The following is a 20,440-nucleotide window of genomic DNA, read 5'->3' as shown; positions in this document are numbered from 1 at the left end:
TTATCTGTATCCAGCAGTTCAAACTTTGCTTGTCTCATCTATCTTCATATTAAATATGACTCAGGTATTTCTTGTATATTCTCTTGATTATCTTTAATGCATGATAACATAAAATACCTTTAAATTCATACATTTTGCATGTATATTCAACTGTTATATTGTCAACATTGTACGTAACATATGCTTCTTGCCTTTTCGGATGCTCTTTGCCCTCCCATATAATATGGTATTTCTGTATATTCTCAGTTTGCATGCATCCTTCTATAATGCAATTCATGACCTGTATAACCTCATTAATTCATTCAAATACAGTTAATGTGTACAGATCTGCAGGTCATATCAATATTTTTATACCCAAAGTTACAGGGCGTGTATTGAAGCATTTCACATCTTGTTCAAGCCCATTTTGTCTAAGACCGTCTATAAATAATTCATATTATTCCATAAAGCAAAATATTGTTAAACATGAATACAGGGTTTTCTTCAGTGTGGCATATATAGATTCAGCTCTTTGTGTGCTTATCATACCTGCACAAAAGTATTGTCTTCCATATGTCAATGTCAACTTCTTCTTTTTTGCATATAAATTTTATAACCACAGACAGTCTTCAAGGTCATATATCTGAATCATTGCCTCCCAATCAGACATAAATGTAAGCTCGTTTACGCTCTCAAGTACATACATTGTAAACTTTTCATCAAACCCTGTCTTCTGATTAAATATGTGTCCTATGTTCTTTGCTGCATTTTGAAAGGTATGCCATAAACATTAGCGATGATATGCATCTGGCCATACATGAGACATTGTAGTCGTTATTGCGTGATCACCATCTGTAAGTATAGCTTCAGGTTGCTTCTCATTCATTGCTTGTGTAAATACTCTGAACAACCACTCAAAGCTTTTTTTGGTCTGGTCATACAAAAAAGTGTCGCCTAATATACAACTCTGTGAGTGATGGTTCACTCTGACAAATTGCGCAAATGGCCAGTGTTCAATATTAATCTTCACTGTCATATAAAAAACAAGCACATCATTGAAGCATTCATAATCAATTCTTGACTTTGAATCTGCCCAAAATATATTCACAGCATATTCATCTTCATCCAGTTGCATTGCACTAAAGACATCAGGGTCAATGCTTGATTTCTTCTGTAAGTAATCAACCAAAGAACATATTTCTCCATTCTTCATGTTATCTGTCATCTTCCTTCTCAAGTGGTTTCTTAGATCCATAGGTGTGAATGGCACATTCTTGCGACCACCATCTATGTGCACGCATAAATTGTATGTCTTCCTTGGTGCAATGCCGACGCTATTAGCTATTTCAACAATTGCAGCATGCACTTCAGTTACTTTACGATGTGACCTTAACATAGGAGTCATAAATGAAGCAGATAAATCATAGTTATGATCACTGATTAAAGTCTTCTTAACACCATTCTCGTTGGACATCCACATCTTGAATCTGGCTTGCTCCTTGTTGGATTTTCACTTGACTTCTTTCAACCTTCCTTAGAACAAACATATGTCTTTCTCACCACGACATCTTATGCATTTTTTGACCAAGAATACCTTCTAACACTGAAGTCAAGTTTTAATGCATAATCATTATAAAATTTATATACAACTTCCTCATTATTTAATTATATTTCTTCTACGGGAACAGAGTCAAGTGTACTATCATGTTCTTTCCTAGTGCGTGCACTTTTATCAAGTGTATTGTCATGATCATCTACCTCATTATCAAATTGCATTTCTTATGCTGAAACATTCAAGTCAAGAGTGAATTCAATGCCTGCACCCTTCTTATCATGTGCATCATTAGTGTACACATTCACTTCTTCATAACTTTCCAATGATTGAGATAGATCATCTTCATTGCAACCATGTCATAAGCTCACCACTGTCATAAGCAAGATATCATTTTGCGTTAAACGGATACCGATAAGGTTAAGCAAGTCAAAGAAACAATTGAATGAATCATAGTATAAAAGCAACATCGATTTCTTATTTGCTTATACTATGCATCGAGTTGTTACTTACCATGCCAATAAAAGAAATGATTTGTCGTATATGTGTGTTGACGATAGCGATTCACGTGACAGCGATTTAATTATGTTTACGACGCTATGAAGCAATTTCAATAAAAATCGCTAGATGAGCAGGGATTTGAATATGAAAATCACCACCGCAAGCGTGCAACAATGTATTTTCGCACGCACACGTTTTAAAATTCTTTCTACAAATATCTTACAAATCGATATTAGAAAACACATAATATCTTATAAATCGCTATACATATCACATAATATATTACAAATCGATACGGCACTTCAGCATAATAGCTTACAAATCGATACTACAAAACACATAATATCTTACAAATCGATATACATATCACAAAATATATTATAAATCGATAAGGAAATTCAGTATAATAGCTTACAAATCAACACTACAAAACACATAATATCTTACAAATCGATATACATATCGCAAAATATATTTCAAATCGATACAAAAATTCAGCATAATAGCTTACAAATCAATATTAACAAACAAAACAATATCTCACAAATCAATAGTATGTTACTACAACCGCGACTTGCGATACATTGCTTATACTGAGTGAATGGATGATACCGGATGCGATAGCGACCCTTACTCACATCTGTAAACAAGCACTCTTGTTAACAGGTCCCAGTGTCTTACAAATATCTTTCAGTTTCCAACCATCGAGAGGACAAGATCCACCTGCAATAACAAAACAACGCTTTAATGACACTCACAATGATATACGTTCTTCAACAATAACATGATGACATGGAAAGGTACTCTCGATGCCTTAATGGCACTTGTTGGAATGTTTGTGTGCCATTGCTTTCTTCCATATTGCCTAACGACAACGAAAAAGAAGAGAAGACTGTAAAAAGAGATGGCTGACAAATGCTCCTATGATGCCCACCAATGATCGAACCAGTCGATCGCGAACCCAGGAATGTTTTGTAATACAAGGCAGGAATGAGAAGGCGGCAATGTGTTGTAACACAAGCTAAAAACCAAGGAGAAAACCTGGACTTGCGACAATAACAGAGGTTGCTTTGTCGGCAGCAGACGACAATAAAGGGTGCATCGTCAAAGGGAGCTCATGTTACAGCAGATGGTGCAAAAGTTTACTGCTTAGGGCAAAAATAGAACATTTGGACTTTAAAGAATTAACATCATCCTCGACTTTATGGATGGAGGATATTTTTGTTTTCTCAAACCATCGTTTCCCTTTTTTTGAATAAAGGACATTTTTATCATTTTCTCTAACCGTCGTTTCATGGCGAGAATTGCAGGAAAGGGTACTTAAGTCTTTGCAACTGCACCAGACTTCGATGCTAAGTGATGCCAACATACACGAGAATACAAGCCCCACATGCTTATATACATGACGCTCATTCGGACATTGAACACGCACTGTAGCAAATAGTGCATCTTCGGGGGAGAACACGCAACACCCTCCCACAACCGCACGTTCATTTGGGCAGGTCTCTAGCTCATACTCAAATGGTGTGCCAATTGAGACATTTCTCCAAGAAAATATGAAGGTCCTCCCATTGGTCCCATGCTCGCTAAGGGAATATTTTGTCAAATAAAGTAGTAGAATACCCTCATAGACAAGTTGCGGAGAGGAGAATATCGTTGAAAGTCACCGTTTGCCATAAGGTCAAGTTGGCGATCGCAAGAGAGTTAGGGGTGGCAATCGGGTCGGGTTGGCGGGTTGGTGGGTCAGTATACCTCAACACGAACCCGACCTGTTTATTAAACGGGTCGGCTGTGGCAAACACGAACCTGACCCATTTATTAAACGGGTAACCCAACACGACACGGTTAACTTGTTTAATAAACGGATCGGGTCGGGTAAACGGGTTGGCAGGTCGAGGTCGGGTAAACGTCGGGTTGACCCACCCTCCTAACCCGTTTATTAAACGGGTCAGCCGGGTTGGCGGGTTGGCATACCCCTAACATGAACCCGACCCCTTTAATAAACGGGTTAGGCGGGTCGATCCGTTTATGACACGAACCTGTTTAAGCCAAACACGAACCCGCCTAAGAAGCGGGTTGGCGGGTCGTGTCAGATTTTGCCACCCCTAAAGAGAGTTAAGAGGAGCGCATGTTCTGAAGGCTTTAAACAATCAACGACTATGAGTGGCCAAAAGAGCTTGAAAGGTGGGCCCCTATCTGATATTAAAACTTATGAATCTCTGTTATACTTTCTTGTATAAGATGTATAAATTGAAGTGAGCACTCGGAAGAGCAGTGCCAAACCCTAGAGATGGAGCAGCAACCAGTGAACATCAACCCTGACGATGGGTTCACAAAGGACGGAAGTGTTGACCTCAAAGGCCGACCCATTCTCCGATCACAAAGAGGAGGATGGAAGGCCTGCTCCTTCATCGTAGGTAATCTCTCTCTCTCTCTCTCTCTCTCTCTCTCTCTCTCTCTCTCTCTCTCTCTCTCATGGGACTTATAAGCTGCTAGGTTCTGGATCCATATGGGACAAGGAAGCTTAGCTGATTCAGTACAGTTCTTATTTGTTGGTAGCCCGCAGGACTTGCCTGAGTTAGCTACCTGATCCAATTGGGTCACATAGGTTTTGTACCAGTCATCAGATCGACCGAGAAATCCATATAGGCTTGATTTTAGCCCGAGTTGTCCTGCTTGAAGCTGCAGCTAACATGGAGTTTGTGACCTAGAGACTAGTCATAGCTGAAACCATCAAAGAAATCATTTTGGGACCATAAATCATGCATGGAAGTTGGTATTTTCTGAATAGAAGCGTACACAAAATTCTATAGATACAATTGGTATGTAAATAATAGCTTTGTGAACAAATAATTTTCACATGAAACATGCTTAATTTAATTTACTCAAAGAAATAGAGGAAATCTATTAGATGGCTAAATATTCACCTAGAAATGGCAACCAAAGGTGCATAACTCAGCTGTAGGGTTGATAGTCTTTAGGGGACTGGTTTTGATGCAGTGTCCCCTTTTTTTTGAAAGAGAGAATTGATGCAGTGTCCCCTACCACACTTAGCAGGCAAGTTAAGCTCACGAATCTATGCAGTACTAAAGATATGGGAATAAATGAATAGCGATGATTTTGTGTATGTTTAGGTGCAGTAGGCTGGAACATGAAGTTGGTCTGGAGTGGTAGTTTGTTAGTTGTGGATTTTCAGGGAGAATTAGCCTATGAGTTTAGCCCAGTTGCTTCACACAATGGATTTTTATTGTTTTCCTCTTTCTCTGGCCGGATACTGACTGGGGTGGTTTACCAAGGCGGTGGACTGAGTTGGCTGTGACGTCTAAGTTTGGTCTGTGTTAGGTTAGCCTGGTCAAACCAGTAAGGGGTTAGGTATCAACCCGTCATAGAGTCGCTGGCAGGTAGCCCGTCATAGAGTCGTGGACTGAGTCCATGGTGGAGTGCTGGCAGGTAGCGGGTTCGGTGTTCTCTTTTTATCATATAACTGGCATAGCGACAAATATCACGATATTTTTTTTGAAATATTTCAAAAAAAGTGTTTCTTTCCAAAAAAAGATGAAAACAGAGATCAAGTCACGATATGTTCTCTAAAAAAAGTCGCAATATGTTAGGATGCAGTGATTTTGTTATTAAAACCAAAAATATTGCAAAGCATGGTTTTTGCTTTTTATAGGCATTTTCTTTGGAAAACAGAAGTTTTTTATATTTATATTGTTCTCTTATATTATTTAGTTTATGTAATTGCAAGATTTCCCAAAAAATGGAAGAATTACACATTTTTTCTGTCTTCCGATAAGTACATGGCCGAAAAATTGCCATTCTTTAATTGTGTCGCTGTGGTCGACACCGGAATGGCTATAAACTAGGGATGTCAACAGGTCGGGTTTACCCAGACCCGACCTGTACCAAAAATTATAGTCCGGGTACGGTGATAAATAAGAAGACCCAAATATGGCCTGGGTCTGGACCCAAATGTCTGATTAATACATGGATCTGGGATAGTTTGTAAAATTTTATACTAGACCCAGGCCCAACCTGAGTTTCAATTAAAACCCGCAAATTTTCAATGTAAAAATGATAAGTAACATTATTTTCAATTTTTCAATGTATTTCTCGGGTCCAGGTATAGTTTCTCTTATGGTAGGTCTGATTATACCAGGGCCTAGACCCAATTTCATACCCGAAAATCGGGGTCAGGTGTGGTTTCACCTGAGTCTGAACCAAACCCAACCCCTTTGACACACACACACACACACACATATATATATATATATATATATATATATATATATATATATATATATATATATATATATATATATGTGTGTGTGTGTGTGAGAGAGAGAGAGAGAGTGAGAGAGAGAACTAAAAATATGGGCATTTCCAATACTTTTTTTGCAAATCCAACCATGTGGATGTGTTTGGCATGTTGAATTTGGTAGGAATCAACCATTGGATTGTGTGTTTCATGAAAAAATGTGATTTTTGAATGATTGAATATTTATGAAGATTATTGATTTTAAAGCTTTCAAAAAATATCATTTATACATCAAAATCGGATGATTCAAGAGCGGGTTCTTATAAAAGAAGCATCTTGATCACATCCGGGTTAGATTAGAAAGAAAAGAATTAAAAAATCCATGATAATCCTAGCATGAAGGTTCATTGATCAAGATAGATTTGTATTTGCATGAATAAATATAGGGACGTTGATGGGTCCAGTTTATGACATCATGAGCTTAGAAATATGAGGTCAAATGCTACTTTACACCCTTAGTCAACTCAACTAACTCCTTTTCACATGGACCGATTCCAGCATCCAAACATTATGTGACCTGGTTGACCGTAATTGGCGTCCCTTAACCAGGTCGTGGATAATCTATCAAAACGTACCAGTATTTAGGGTTAGTGGATAGCACAGATTGAGTGATTGGTATGTTTCCGCCTGTTAAGGTGTACACTCATGTGCACCCATCTTTGACCAAGTCAAAAGACTCTCTCTCACTGCATATGTGTGAAATGATAGGTGCTAAATGATTTTCAGGGTTTTTCCTTTTTATTTATCAACTGTCCAAAATCTTTATAAATTTTTGAAGTTTCAAATATCATTCTTTTCATCGAAAACGGATGATCCATGTATGAATAAATCATAAATTGACCATGCCCAACGAACCGTGAAAAAAAGTACGGAAATGGTAGAAAAACCCTGCTAAAATTTTGCACCTACCCATATATATGAGAGGGTTGTGTATGTTCGCCCCCGATGATTCACTGAATCCCACGTCTGTGTTTGGGGCTTTGAATGAGCACCACGTATACAAGCACATGGGGCTCGTATTCCCGTGTATGTTGACATAACTTTGCATCGGACTCTGGTGTTGTTGCAAAGACTTAAGTACCCTTTCTTGCTATTCTTCTCATAAAGTGATGGTTTGAGAAAATGACAAAAATGCCCTTCATTCAAAAAAGAAAAAACAAACAGTTCAAAAAAAGGATAAACATGTCCTCCATCCAGAAAGTCGAGGATGATGTTGACTCTTCAAAGTCTTCTTCTTTTTCTGTTCAAAAAAAGGACAAACATGTCTTCTTCTTCTTTCTCCGTAAAACACTGTAAAACCCTCTCTCTGTAGAGAAGAAATCAAGAGAAACAAAGAGTTCTTTCTAGAGAAGGCCATGAACAACAACTCTCTCATTTTCTCTCTCTTCTCTCTCTACTTCTGTGCACATCCAACAGACGATCCTACATTGCTCCATCATCATCTTCTTCTTCTTCCTTCTTCGTAAAACACTGTAAAACCCTCTCTCTCTGTAGAGAAGAAATCAAGGGAGGTAAAGGGTTCCTCCTGGAGAAGGCCATGAACACCAACCCTCTCACTCTCTCTCCCTTCTCTCTCTACTTATGTGCCTGATTTAGAGTTTTTGCCCTTACATGAGGGGGGTCCGAGGGCTCCCCCCCGGCGCGGATCCTGCTGCGCGGTCAGCGGGCGGGGGTCCAGGGGGGGCCGCCCCTGGCGGGGGGCTCGGGGGGCAGCGCCCTCCGGACCAAATTTTTTTTGGGCCTTCCAACAATGATTTGTAGTATTATCGGGCTTTCCTACAACAATTTGTAGTATTTTCGAGTCTCCAACGAAACGCTATAGCGATTTGTAATGTCTTCCGTAAATCGCTATAGCGATTTGTAGTGTCTTCCGCAAATCGCTATAGCGATTTGTAGTGTCTTCCGTAAATCGCTATAGCGATTCGCAAATCGCTATAGCGATTTGTAGTGTCTTCCAACAATGATTTATAGTATTATCGGGCTTTCCTACAGCAATTTGTAGTATTTTCGAGTCTCCAACGAAACGCTATAGCGATTTGTAGTGTCTTCCGTAAATCGCTATAGCGATTTGTAGTGTCTTCCGCAAATCGCTATAGCGATTTGTAGTGTCTTCCGCAAATCGCTATAGCGATTTGTAGTGTCTTCCAACAATGATTTGTAGTATTATCGGGCTTTCCTACAGCAATTTGTAGTATTTTCGAGTCTCCAACGAAACGCTATAGCGATTTGTAGTGTCTTCCGTAAATCGCTATAGCGATTTGTAGTGTCTTCCGCAAATCGCTATAGCGATTTGTAGTGTCTTCCAAAAATGATTTGTAGTATTATCGGGCTTTCCTACAGCAATTTGTAGTATTTTTGAGTCTCCAACGAAACGCTATAGTGATTTATAGTGTCTTCCGTAAATCGCTATAGCGATTTGTAGTGTCTTCCGCAAATCGCTATAGCGATTTGTAGTGTCTTCCGCAAATCGCTATAGCGATTTGTAGTGTCTTCCAACAATGATTTATAGTATTATCGGGCTTTCCTACAGCAATTTGTAGTATTTTCGAGTCTCCAACGAAACGCTATAGTGATTTGTAGTGTCTTCCGTAAATCGCTATAGCGATTTGTAGTGTCTTCCGCAAATCGCTATAGCGATTTGTAGTGTCTTCCAACAATGATTTGTAGTATTATCGGGCTTTCCTACAGCAATTTGTAGTATTTTCGAGTCTCCAACGAAACGCTATAGTGATTTGTAGTGTCTTCCGTAAATTGCTATAGCGATTTGTAGTGTCTTCCGCAAATCGCTATAGCGATTTGTAGTGTCTTCCGCAAATCACTATAGCGATTCGCAAATTGCTATAGCGATTTGTAGTGTCTTCCGCAAATCGCTATAGCGATTTGTAGTGTCTTCCGCAAATTAGGACCAACTTGTCAGAGTCATATCTCCCTAACCGGAGGTCATATTCCAAATCCGTAAAAAGTGGTGTCTTCGTTATTGAGTTTAGTTTATTTCTGTAAATTTTCAGCAAATTCTATTGTCATTTCATCCCCCATTTTAACTTCAACGATACATTACAACCACAATCATCAAAAGAAAGATTGCCCAAGCTAAGAGTCACTGTTCTCGCCCTCCTCCTCGACATCAACCCAGTCGTTGCAGTCGCGCTGAGGATGGTCAGCAGAAGCTCGCAGAAGCTCCACCACGTCGTCTTCCTCTCCCTAGCGAGGAGGTCTCAGCGGAGCCGTCATTCCGGTGACGGGTGTTCATCTCGTTCCGGTGATGGGTGTTTTACGAAATGTAAATCCCCCCTTCTGTAAGGGCAAAAGGCCATGAACACGCTGGGAGGAGCCCTCAGACCCCCCTTCTGTAAGGGTAAAAGCTCTGAATCAGACTCCATAACTCTTCAAGTTGAATGATGCTACCCACACTGGGAGGAGCTCTCAGACTCCCCTTTCTGTAAGGGTAAAAACTTTAAATCAGACTCCACAACTCTTCAAGTTGAATGATGCTACCCACGCTGGGAGGAGCCCCCAGACCCTCCTCTTGTAAGGGTAAAAACTTTGAATCAGGCTCCACGACAGTAAATGTGCAGGTCAGTCGGTGCTTGATGGAGCAATGTATGATCTTCTAATGGATGTGCATAGAAGCAGAAATAGAAGAGAGAGAGAGAGAGTTGAATGATGCTACCCACGCTGGGATGAGCCCCCAAACCCTCCTCCTGTAAGGGTAAAAACTTTGAATCAGGCTCCACAACAGTCAATGTGCAGGTCAGTCGGTGCTTGATGGAGCAATGTATGATCTTCTAATGGATGTGCACAGAAGCAGAAATAGAAGGGAGAGAGAGAGAGTAAGAGGGTTGATGTTCATGGCCTCCTTCAGGGGAGATTTCTTTCTCGGATAATCCTGCAGTGCAGAGACTGGGTCTTAAATAATCATCTTCGGGGCACTTAAGTCTTTACAATCACTCATTTTCAAGAACCGTCATTTTTTTTGCACCAATGGAGGAGAGGGTACTTAAGTCTTTGCAATCGCATCAAACTCCAACGCTAATTAATGCTGACAAACATGGGGATACGAGACGCACATGCTTACATACGTGGTGCTCTTTGGGACCCCCGATCATGAGATGTAGCTAACTGCCCTGTTCGGGGGGGGGGGGGAACATATAACCTGCTTCGCATATATATATATATATTCAACATTGCTTTGTTTGTTAGGGATCACAATTTTGTAACAAGGTTTTTAAGTAAAAAATCGCTACTTTTTTTAGTTAAAAAAAGTTTCTAGGTTAGGGATGGTTGATTTGCAAAGCCCTTGAAAATCCTTCTTATACGTCAGAACGTTGTTCTGTGTTCGGAGGTGAACACCTTAAAAGGTGTTCGCCCTTTTAAGAGGGGCGCAGACAGGGCGGTACACTGAACACTTGCAAATTTTTCATGAGTCACTATTCATTATATATCTTACCTTGTTCTAATCTCTAAAGTTGAGTCAAGTGTGTACCAGTAGAATTTACAAACAACCCAACAAACTTGGTGGACTCATCCATGGATTTGCAAGACAGAGGATGCTAAGGAACAAGTTTAAGTTGTCAAACCTTAATATCTTGCACCTATTCTGTGCAGGGTATGAGGTGTTTGAGAGATTGGCATACTATGGGATTTCATCAAATCTTATACTGTATCTTACAACAAAGTTTCACCAAGGCACGGTTTCTGCTTCAAATAATGTGACCAATTGGGTAGGCACTGTTTGGATGACCCCTATCTTAGGGGCTTATATCGCAGACGCTCATCTTGGTCGCTACTGGACATTCATGATCGCCTGCATCATCTATCTCACGGTAAATTTCTCATCTAATTTTGTGCTCTTAAATCATCGTAAAGAAGCCCCGAGGGTTTGGCATAGTGGGAGGAAGCCTTCACTACCAGGCGGGTGGTCAGGGTTCCATTCTCACTGATTCCAGCCACTTGCATTATCAAGAGTAAGGGTATCATGGCCCTTGCTTATGCCGAAGCATGGTGACTCCCTAGGGGCAAAAGGTGTGCCACAGGTTTACACCATTGGGACAGTGACCGTAAGTACCGCATGCAGGCATGGCCAGCATGATTAGATCTCTGATCCTCGGGTGGTTTTCCCATTCCTCATTATATATATATATATATATATATATATATATATATATATATATATATATATATATATATATATATATATATATAAGATCATTAGTTTTCATGAGTAAGTTCATGAATTCCAATGCACATGCACATGCTAGTGAGTGAGATGCAAGATCTTAAGTTCCAGCATGGGTGGTGTGCATGCTGTCAGGCATTCACTTTAGATTGTGTAAAAAAGAAGTAGCAGCAGGTATCAACAACTAACTGACCTTGGAAAACTGCCAAACAGGGGATGTCCTTATTGACACTGGCTGTTTCAGTCCCAGCACTAAAGCCTCCCTCTTGCCACAACCAAGCTGCCGACGACTGCCATGATCACGCCAACTCATTGCAGGTTGGCGTCTTCTTCCTCGCACTCTACATAGTTGCACTGGGCACGGGAGGTACCAAGCCCAATATCTCGACCATGGGTGCCGACCAGTTCGACGACTTCGAGCCGAGGGAGCGGAAGCAGAAGCTCTCCTTCTTCAACTGGTGGATGTTCAGCATCTTCTTTGGCACCCTCTTTGCTAACACTTTCCTGGTTTACATCCAAGACAATGTGGGTTGGAGCCTAGGCTATGGAATACCCACATTGGGGCTGACTCTGTCAATTATTGTATTCTCGATTGGCACTCGATATTACAGACATAAAAGGCCATCAGACAGTCCCTTTGCTAAGATGACAATGGTCTTAGTGGCTGCCACTAGAAAATGGAGGGTGTCTCTACCTAGTGACCCTAAAGAGCTCCATGAGTTGCAGGAAGAAGAGTATACTAAAACCGGGAAGTTTCGGGTGGAGCCTACCTCTAGCCTCCTGTAAGTTTGAATTCCTTATACTGTCGGGTTTAGTTTTGATGTAGACCTAGCGACCTTGTTGCTTGGTCTAATCGCCAAAATCTTTGAGAGATTTTACAAAGATAAAAAAAAGTGCTGGCAAATTGGCATGGACGATAATCTTGGTAGTTGTGCTTCTGTGTTCAAGGGAAAACTGTCAGGGCAAGTCAACTTGCCCATATAACTAATAACCTAGTTCGGGTTTTGTCGTATTACAAATAAACTGCCAAACCCAGACCCGAATAATTAAAAAAAAAAATATTTTACTAATATATATATAATACTCGGTAGGTTCGGCTACCTGGAAAAAAAGACAGGTTGGGTTGGGTGCCCTGCAAAAATCATAACCCAAACCTGGCCCACATATTGAACGGATTGGGTTCCGGTTTACCCAAATATTATTTTGGTCAGCACTTTCCACGCCCATACCTGGAAATTCAGGTTCGGGTAGGATCACATATCCGATACAAACCGGATCACATTCATGAGTTATGAATTTGAGATATGAGGATACCTTTTTAATATTTAATTGATATAAATTACTTTTCAACATTTTTGTATATACGAATTGAAATATAAAAAAATATAATCTTTCATAGCGTGTCATGTCTAGGGGATACGACACCCCAACTAGCGTCCCCTTGTAACATATCTTGAAACCTTTCGAGTCTTTGGTATCCTAACGATTCAATGGCCTAATTGCTAGGCATGTAACATCTTTTTGCTGCTACCAGCATGATTAATGTCGATGGGTTCGACTTGGTCCGGATGCAGTCAATGCTGGATTTGACATAATCTGAGAAGGTGTGGATAATCAGTTCAAAGTCAGATCGAGAATTATATGGCTGCTGGGTTCAGGTCAGCCTGTCAGGTTGAGTTGGCCCAATTGAAGCCCGGTTGTCATGGGGTCGGGCTGGGCAGGGCAGGGCCAATATCTATACCGTTTACAGTTCGGGCCAAGTTAGGCCCGATACCTATTGGACTTCGGTTTGCTGTGGCAGCCCAAATCCAGGCTCTCTCGGGTCAGGTACCAGCCCGATGTCCACCACGCATAACATCCATTCTAGGCATAGTGACTGTGTTCTTTTTGGTATAGATCGGCAGCCCAATTCTTGTGATAAGTTCAAATTTTCTATTTTTTGGCATTTTTCTATCAAAATACGACAACAAAACTAAAAAAAAATTAATTACTTTTAAAAATAAAACATTAAAAATAATTTCTGCTGTTCTATCGAAAAATATCAGCAAGCCAATTTCTCACTTTTTTTTAGCTTTTTTTCGAGAAAAAAAAAAGATATTTTACACTTTTGCATATGGGTATATACTTGATGAATCATTCAAATGTTTCATATTTTAAACACGAAGGTTTCTTAACAAAGCGGCAGTGAGAATTGGGCCGATTACACCCTGGACGCTCTGCACGGTGACCCAAGTGGAGGAAACCAAGCAAATGATCAAGATGGTCCCAATCTTCCTGGCATCAATCATCCCAAGCACAGTCATTGCCCAAAGCCAGACCCTGTTCATCAAGCAAGGGACCACTCTAGACAGGAGCATGGGCCTCCACTTCAAGATCCCCCCAGCCAGCCTGGTGGCCTTCATCACCATTTTCATGCTGGTCAGCCTAGTCATCTATGACAGGTGGTTCGTTTCCATGGTCAGGAAATACACCAAAAACCCTAGAGGAATCACACTGTTGCAAAGGCTGGGAATAGGACTAGTCATGCACATCATCATCATGGTGACTGCTAGCTTGGTTGAGAAAAAGAGGCTCAGCTATGTAAGGCACCATGGTCTTCAAAACAGCAAGGAAGCAATCCCACTCACAATCTTTATCCTCCTTCCTCAGTTTGCACTAATGGGCCTGGCTGATGCCTTTGTGGAGGTTGCCAAGATTGAGTTTTTCTATGACCAAGCCCCTGAAACCATGAAAAGTTTAGGGACTTCATATTTTACAAGCACCCTTGGAATTGGCAGCTTCTTCAGCAGTTTCCTTTTGAAGACTGTGTCCAAAGTGACTAGGCATCGTGGGAATGGTTGGATTAGAAACAATATTAATGTGTCTCACCTGGATTACTATTATGGTTTGTTGGCTACTTTTAGTGCGCTCAACTTCATTTACTTTCTCATAGTGTCGAGGAAATATGTGTATCGGATTGAGGCACATGGGTCAGATGTGAACTTGCAAAGATCCTCCGAGATGAAAGCCAACAAGACTTATGCCTTGGAGGGTGCAGCAAGTGAGGTGGAATTGTGAAAGCTCAAAGAAAAATATCATGTACAATTAATAGCCCTTTTTTTTAGAATAAAGGCAAATTTTATTCCTGTAATTTCACTTTAATACGCCATTACATATACATGTTCCATTACAGTGCTTTTAGGAGTGACGAATTGTCACCCTAGACCCCGTTTGATAACCATAACCAAAACTCGCTTTGATAGTGATGCAACAGCCTAGCCGATGCAGTGTTTTTCTGTTTTCGGCTCCTTCAAGGAAATGGTTCTTGACCTTAAGTTGTGAAGCTTATTGTCAAGAGCGCACCAATGCTAGAGTCTCTAAGAATCGGCCTCAGACCGAGGAAAATGGTGCAGTAGGTTGCCATTACTATTGAGATCATTTTCTTGGAAAGGATGTATCATCAGCTGCACATAGAATCGCTTTGCAGCATAAAAGGGCGTGACGATGAACAATACAAATATTTTCGTGTTCTCTTCTGTAAAAATAAGTGTCTTTAAAAGATAGATATGTGTTCGACGAAAATGTCCTCCCATAGATATTGTAACTAAATACTAATAGTTTTTCTATATGAATGTGGTTGTAAATCATGAAAATCATGTGGATTTGTAGTTACGAAGTTATGACGAGAATGATATGTCTTTGTTTGTATTTGCGAACAAAATCGATTTGTATTTAAGAATTTAACTTATTTTATATCCTTGAAGTAAAACCCAAAATCCTTAAACCCTCAGCCCTAATCGCCTGTAAAAGCGATTAGAAAATATCGTTGACATAGACATTGCCCGTAAAAGCAAATCGTGATGTCACGTAGCCTTCATACGTCATTGTGTAAATTATGATGGTACATATCGTTCACTTAGACAAAGCTCATTGGCTAAAAGACAGATGTCATTGTGTAAATCGCGAAGGTATAACGATTTACACAATGATGTCTATGTCGGTCACAACTGGATAAAAATCGCTCTGTGCATAAGTACAAATCATGGTAAAAGTGCATTGTCAATGCTTGTGCAAATCGTGATCACCGTTTATGAATATTTGTGCAAATCGTTTCAGCCTTATATAAATGTTTGTTCGATTTTAATTTATGAAGGCTGATCATTACAACTATTTGTTCAGTGACATTTGTGTGCTACACTGATTAAAATAGATTTATACACTTATAGAAAGTCACGTTAAAGAAAATAACTCATTTTCACTTTACATAACGCTAATCGTTTTTACGATTTTCAATTACGAAGGGCGAACATAACAATGATTTGCTTTTACTATATAACAGTCCAACTTATTGGCATGTTTAGTGAAATTGAAATTTTATTTATTTCAACCTAGAGATATTTACATAATTTATATACATAGTCTTACAAAAAAATTTATACAAAATTTGGTTGTAGAGTCTATAAAATCTGTTAGAAGTCGATCTACATCATATTACTCTTGAGGGGGTCGCGTTGTTCATTGCCTTCTAGGTATTCTTGCCGGTTGAGTTTTTTTTTCTTCCGCAATTAGAAACTTCGTCAATTTTTTTCATAGTTCTGTGCGGAATGCAGGCATATCAACCTGCAACAAAAATGTAATGTGATGCCAATATATACATTGAGTCCCCAATAATAGAGGTTAATAAAGAGCATACAACGTCGAAATCAGGTTCTCGTCCATTGTATATTGCTTTAATATATTTCATTACAAATACGCCACAATCGATGCCATTATTTTGTAAAGGAGCATCGTGTGTTGAGCGAAAGATCCACTCGCCAATGTCGACACCCAAAATGTCTTTGACGAATCCCACATGTGGTTAATGCAGAAGAAAGTAAATTCTTGGCCACCGTACATGATATAATACCCTTATAGATGGAAACTTACAAAATACAAAATGTCATGATGTACACCACTTTGTAAGTCCAATGAATTGTAGCACCATAGTTATTTTTCATGTAAATCCATCACATATAAGACCCAATGCTTTTCAATTTGCCAAAGTGTAGGAATCAATATCTGCAAATTGAGAGTACAAATCGTGTTAGGATTGTTATGCCTAAACCTTGCACAAGAGGTTTGTTCACTTACCCTTTTACTTGACCAAAAGTCTCAGAAATGATCATTGTTACCCCAGTATGGTAGTTCATCTTGAAATCCAATGGAGTATGGCAATCGACGAACGATTCTCTGTTGAACAAAATAGTGATAATAGTAATGTTAAAACACGAAGCAACAAGAGTGTAAACACCCCAAATTTTTACCTTCATTCACAAACACCCTTTCCCCTTGCCATTGGGACCCGCTCTCTAAATCCTTCAATGAACCAGTTGGTCGACATCTGATCCAGGGTCATCCAAAGCCCAAATTTTGCCCTAAATTCAAATACTTCAAAATTTAATCTCAATTTTAATCATCAAATTTTGCCTTCGAACAAAAATGTTCAATTCTTTGTCTCTGCCAGGGGTCCAGGACTTCAAATCCCTCATATAGGGTTTGCATTTTGCATCTCATTTCATATCATTTCATTGCATTGCATGTCATTTTCGAGATCAAGCACTTTGGCTTTTCAAAATCTTTAAATCCAGATTTGATTTTAAAACCCTATTTTGAAATCAATTTCAAAAACCTAGGTTTTTAGATCGATATTTTGCCATTTGTCAACCTCCGGGATCTTATATTTTAAAATATTTTCTTTAGAAAGCGATCTGGATTCATTTTAAACTCAATTTTTAACTGATCTCAATTCTCGAATGACACCCATCTAGGTGGTGTCGCTTTTAGATCCCTTCTTTTATTCAAATTTCTCAAATTTCAGAGTTTTAGTTTACTTAGGACTCTATCTTTGAACCTTTTCAAAATTTTATTTTGGTTTTAAATCAGAGGCAGTCTTATCCCTAGTCTATTTCTTTCATTTTGGCCAAAATCCTAGAGTTTCAGTCGAATTAGAACTCTATCACAGAGTTTCAGTCGGATTAGGACTCTATCTCTTATTGATATTTTTACCTATTTTCAATAAAATCTTTCATTTTTGGCCCAAAATTTTAGAGTTTTAGTCGGACTAGGACTTTGTTCTAGAGTTTTAGTCGGACTAGGACTTTGTTCTAGAGTTTTAGTCGGACTAGGACTCTATTCCGATTTCATCCTTTATTCATGTTTTTTACTTGTTTTCAAAAACCTTCTCATCTGACTTTCAAAAGACAAAAATTTAGAGTTTCAGTCAGACTAGGACTCTATCACAGAGTTTCAGTCAGATTAAGACTATCTTTAATCTATATTTTTTACCTATTTAAAAAAAAAAATCAAAAGAGATCAGAATTTTAGAGTTTTAGTCGAATCAGGACTCTGTCCTAGAGTTTCAGTTGGATTAGGACTCTAACCTTGACTTTATTTCAGAGAAAAATCTTTCAAAAACTTTTTTGTTTATCCTTCAAAAAATCAAATTTTAAAATTTCAAGACTTTATTATAGACTTTCAAAATTTTAGGACTCTGTCCCAGAGTTCCAGTCGGTTCATAACTCTACTATGATTTCATCTTTTTACTTTTATTTCACTTATTTTTCAAAAAACATATTCAATTCTAAGTGTTTTAAAATTTTATGACCCTATCCTAGAGTCCCAGATGATTAGGACTCTAACCCTAGTTTCATCTTTTGTTCACTTTTACTAACCTCTGAGAAGATCTTTCAAAATCTCTTTGTTTATCCTTCAAAAACCAAAATATAAGAGTTTCAAAATTTTAAGGCTCTAGCTAGGAGTTTCAGTTGGTTTAGAACTCTAATTTTCTTGAATTTTTTCCTTTGTTTTTATTTTCATCTGTTTCAAAAACTTTTTTTAACCTTTATTTTAACCTGTTCAAAAACTCAAATGTGGGGCTCATATACCTGGCACCACATTCGAGAGTTTTTTAATTCATCTAGGACTCTAGAAGATTTAGAATTTTGATTTTCACCTTTTATTTTAAACCCTTTTTGAAAATCTTCTTTTTAACCCCATTATTTTTAGATTTTAAAATCATTTTCTGAAAAATCAAATAGGGCCCACACAGTTGTTGCCACATTTGAAGAAGCTTAGGTTAGTTCAAGTTTAATTAGTTAGATTAGAAGTCTTGAAGAAGTCAAAATTGATTTTAAAACCTCATTTTCATTTTAATATATTTAAACCTTGTTTTTAGCTTTTATTCAAAGTTTTAAAATCAAATATGGGCCCACAATAGGCGGTGTCACATTTGGACTTGTTTTAGGCTAATTAGGATTCAATTAGGTTAATTAGAGTCTAATTAGGAAGGTTGAAAAGTCAAACCTAATTAAGAAAACTTCCCCCTATTTATTAAGCCAATTAGGAAGAGTTTTGAGAAAACAAAACTCTCAAAACCCTATCATAATTAATGATTTTGAAAAACTACAAATAGGGGACCTCTTGGTCGACCCCCACATGCTTTTCTCTCCTCTCTCTCTCTCTTTATCTCCCTCAAGCTCCTCCAGCCTCCTAGATTGAAGCTTCAAGGTAAGCTCTTCTTCTCTTTTCTTAATTTCGTTTATTTTTCATTAAAATCATCGTTGTCACCCTTTTTTAGCATGCTTTTCCTTTTTTTTTTCAAAAAAATCATGTGAGGACCTCAAGATGATGTTTAACTGATGTTTGATGGTACCTTACATATTTTTGATCCATTAATAATATTTATTTTTCATTTATTATGTTAAACTCCTGAAAAGGATCGAGATTTGATCGATCAATGGATTAAATCCCTCTTTTAGTGGCTAAACCAAATTTCAACCATGTTTTCCCAAAAAAAATTCCTTTTTTTATCATGTTAATGTTTATTTCATGTGTTCAAGCATCAAAACATGATTTGTTGCATTATTTGCATTTTTTTAATATTTTTATATGCTTAAATTAGGTTTATGCATATGCTTTATTAATAATATGCGTTCTTGATTCCGGGCATGCGGGAACGGTGTTATTTTATGTTTATTTTTCTATCATTAAATTTTGATTTTTTTAATGTTAAACTGTGCATGTGTCAATGATTTTTCATAAAAAAAATCGAATTATTTTGAGTTTTGTAACCCTACTAAAAAAATAAAAAATTGAACCCTGATTCTGGTACTATGAGAGCGTTATAAAGAATCAAGTATGGTTTGTTGAAGCGATATCTCCCTCATCGAAGATCCGATCGATGATTTGTAAGCTGCAGAGTGTTTGTTATTGTGTCTAGCATATCCTGTGAAATATTTAGATTTTTATATGTCTATTTGCTATTTTTCCTCTATCAAAAATCCGAATCTATTTCAAAGCAACCGTTATATATTGTTTAAACCCTAGTTTAACTTGCATAGATCGTATTTCCCTAACCGTTGATCTGATCGATGATCCATAAAAAGTCACGGACTTAGCAGCATGTCTAGTTCTATCAGTATGATTTCTGCAAATTTTTTAGTATTGCCTGCTATTTTTAATTGAGTTAAAATCAGAATTGTCTTTTCTGGAGCAATTATGTATTCGCCAGAATCAAGCATATATTGCCGAATTGATATCTCCCTAACTGAAGATGATTTTTCTGATCTGTAAAAAAAAATATTTTTGTTTAATTGTCTAGATTCTTCATATAAAATTTCATTATTTTTCATTATTGTTTGATACCTAATTTGGGTCTTACACTGTGATAAGTATGTGCCCACGGGCAAAATCACATATTTTTAGGTTTTATTTAGTTTTTATATTAAAATAATCTCAAAAAAGGCTTATATCTGGATAAACTCATCAATTTCTAATATTGTTGGATAAATCCAGAAAAGTCGACATATCTTCACTAACAAGTTTGCTAGTTTTGCAGGGACACTCAAGACTGTATTTTCTTTATTTTTTTATTTTAATTTATTATTTATGTAAATTA

The 20,440-nt window shown here is 38.1% G+C and overlaps 1 protein-coding gene across 1 annotated transcript; it reads left to right on the top strand.

Annotated features, from left to right (window-relative positions):
* The first annotated feature begins 4,330 nt into the window (after nt 1-4,330).
* On the top strand, nt 4,331-14,636 carry LOC149845457 (protein NRT1/ PTR FAMILY 5.2-like). Its single transcript, XM_089997635.1, has 4 exons — nt 4,331-4,449; nt 10,956-11,173; nt 11,740-12,308; nt 13,692-14,636. Exons 2-4 carry the CDS (start codon nt 11,087-11,089, stop codon nt 14,581-14,583), a joined length of 1,548 nt encoding a protein of 515 aa, XP_089853761.1. The 5' UTR covers nt 4,331-4,449; nt 10,956-11,086; the 3' UTR covers nt 14,584-14,636.
* The last annotated feature ends 5,804 nt before the right edge of the window (nt 14,637-20,440 follow it).

The sequence above is a fragment of the Nuphar pumila genome, chromosome 2, assembly GCF_984573655.1.
Source record: "Nuphar pumila chromosome 2, dmNupPumi1.hap1.1, whole genome shotgun sequence".
Classification (NCBI taxonomy): Eukaryota; Viridiplantae; Streptophyta; class Magnoliopsida; order Nymphaeales; family Nymphaeaceae; genus Nuphar; species Nuphar pumila.
This window is presented reverse-complemented; position numbering and strand designations above follow the sequence as displayed.

Excerpts from the sequence above, each read along its gene's own strand:
- LOC149845457 (XM_089997635.1), top strand. The coding sequence starts at position 11,087 with ATGACCCCTATCTTAGGGGCTTATATCGCAGACGCTCATCTTGGTCGC. Across the intron at positions 11,174-11,739 it reads CCTGCATCATCTATCTCACG|GGGATGTCCTTATTGACACT; the intron begins GTAAATTTCTCA and ends ACTGCCAAACAG. Across the intron at positions 12,309-13,691 it reads GAGCCTACCTCTAGCCTCCT|GTTTCTTAACAAAGCGGCAG; the intron begins GTAAGTTTGAAT and ends TTAAACACGAAG.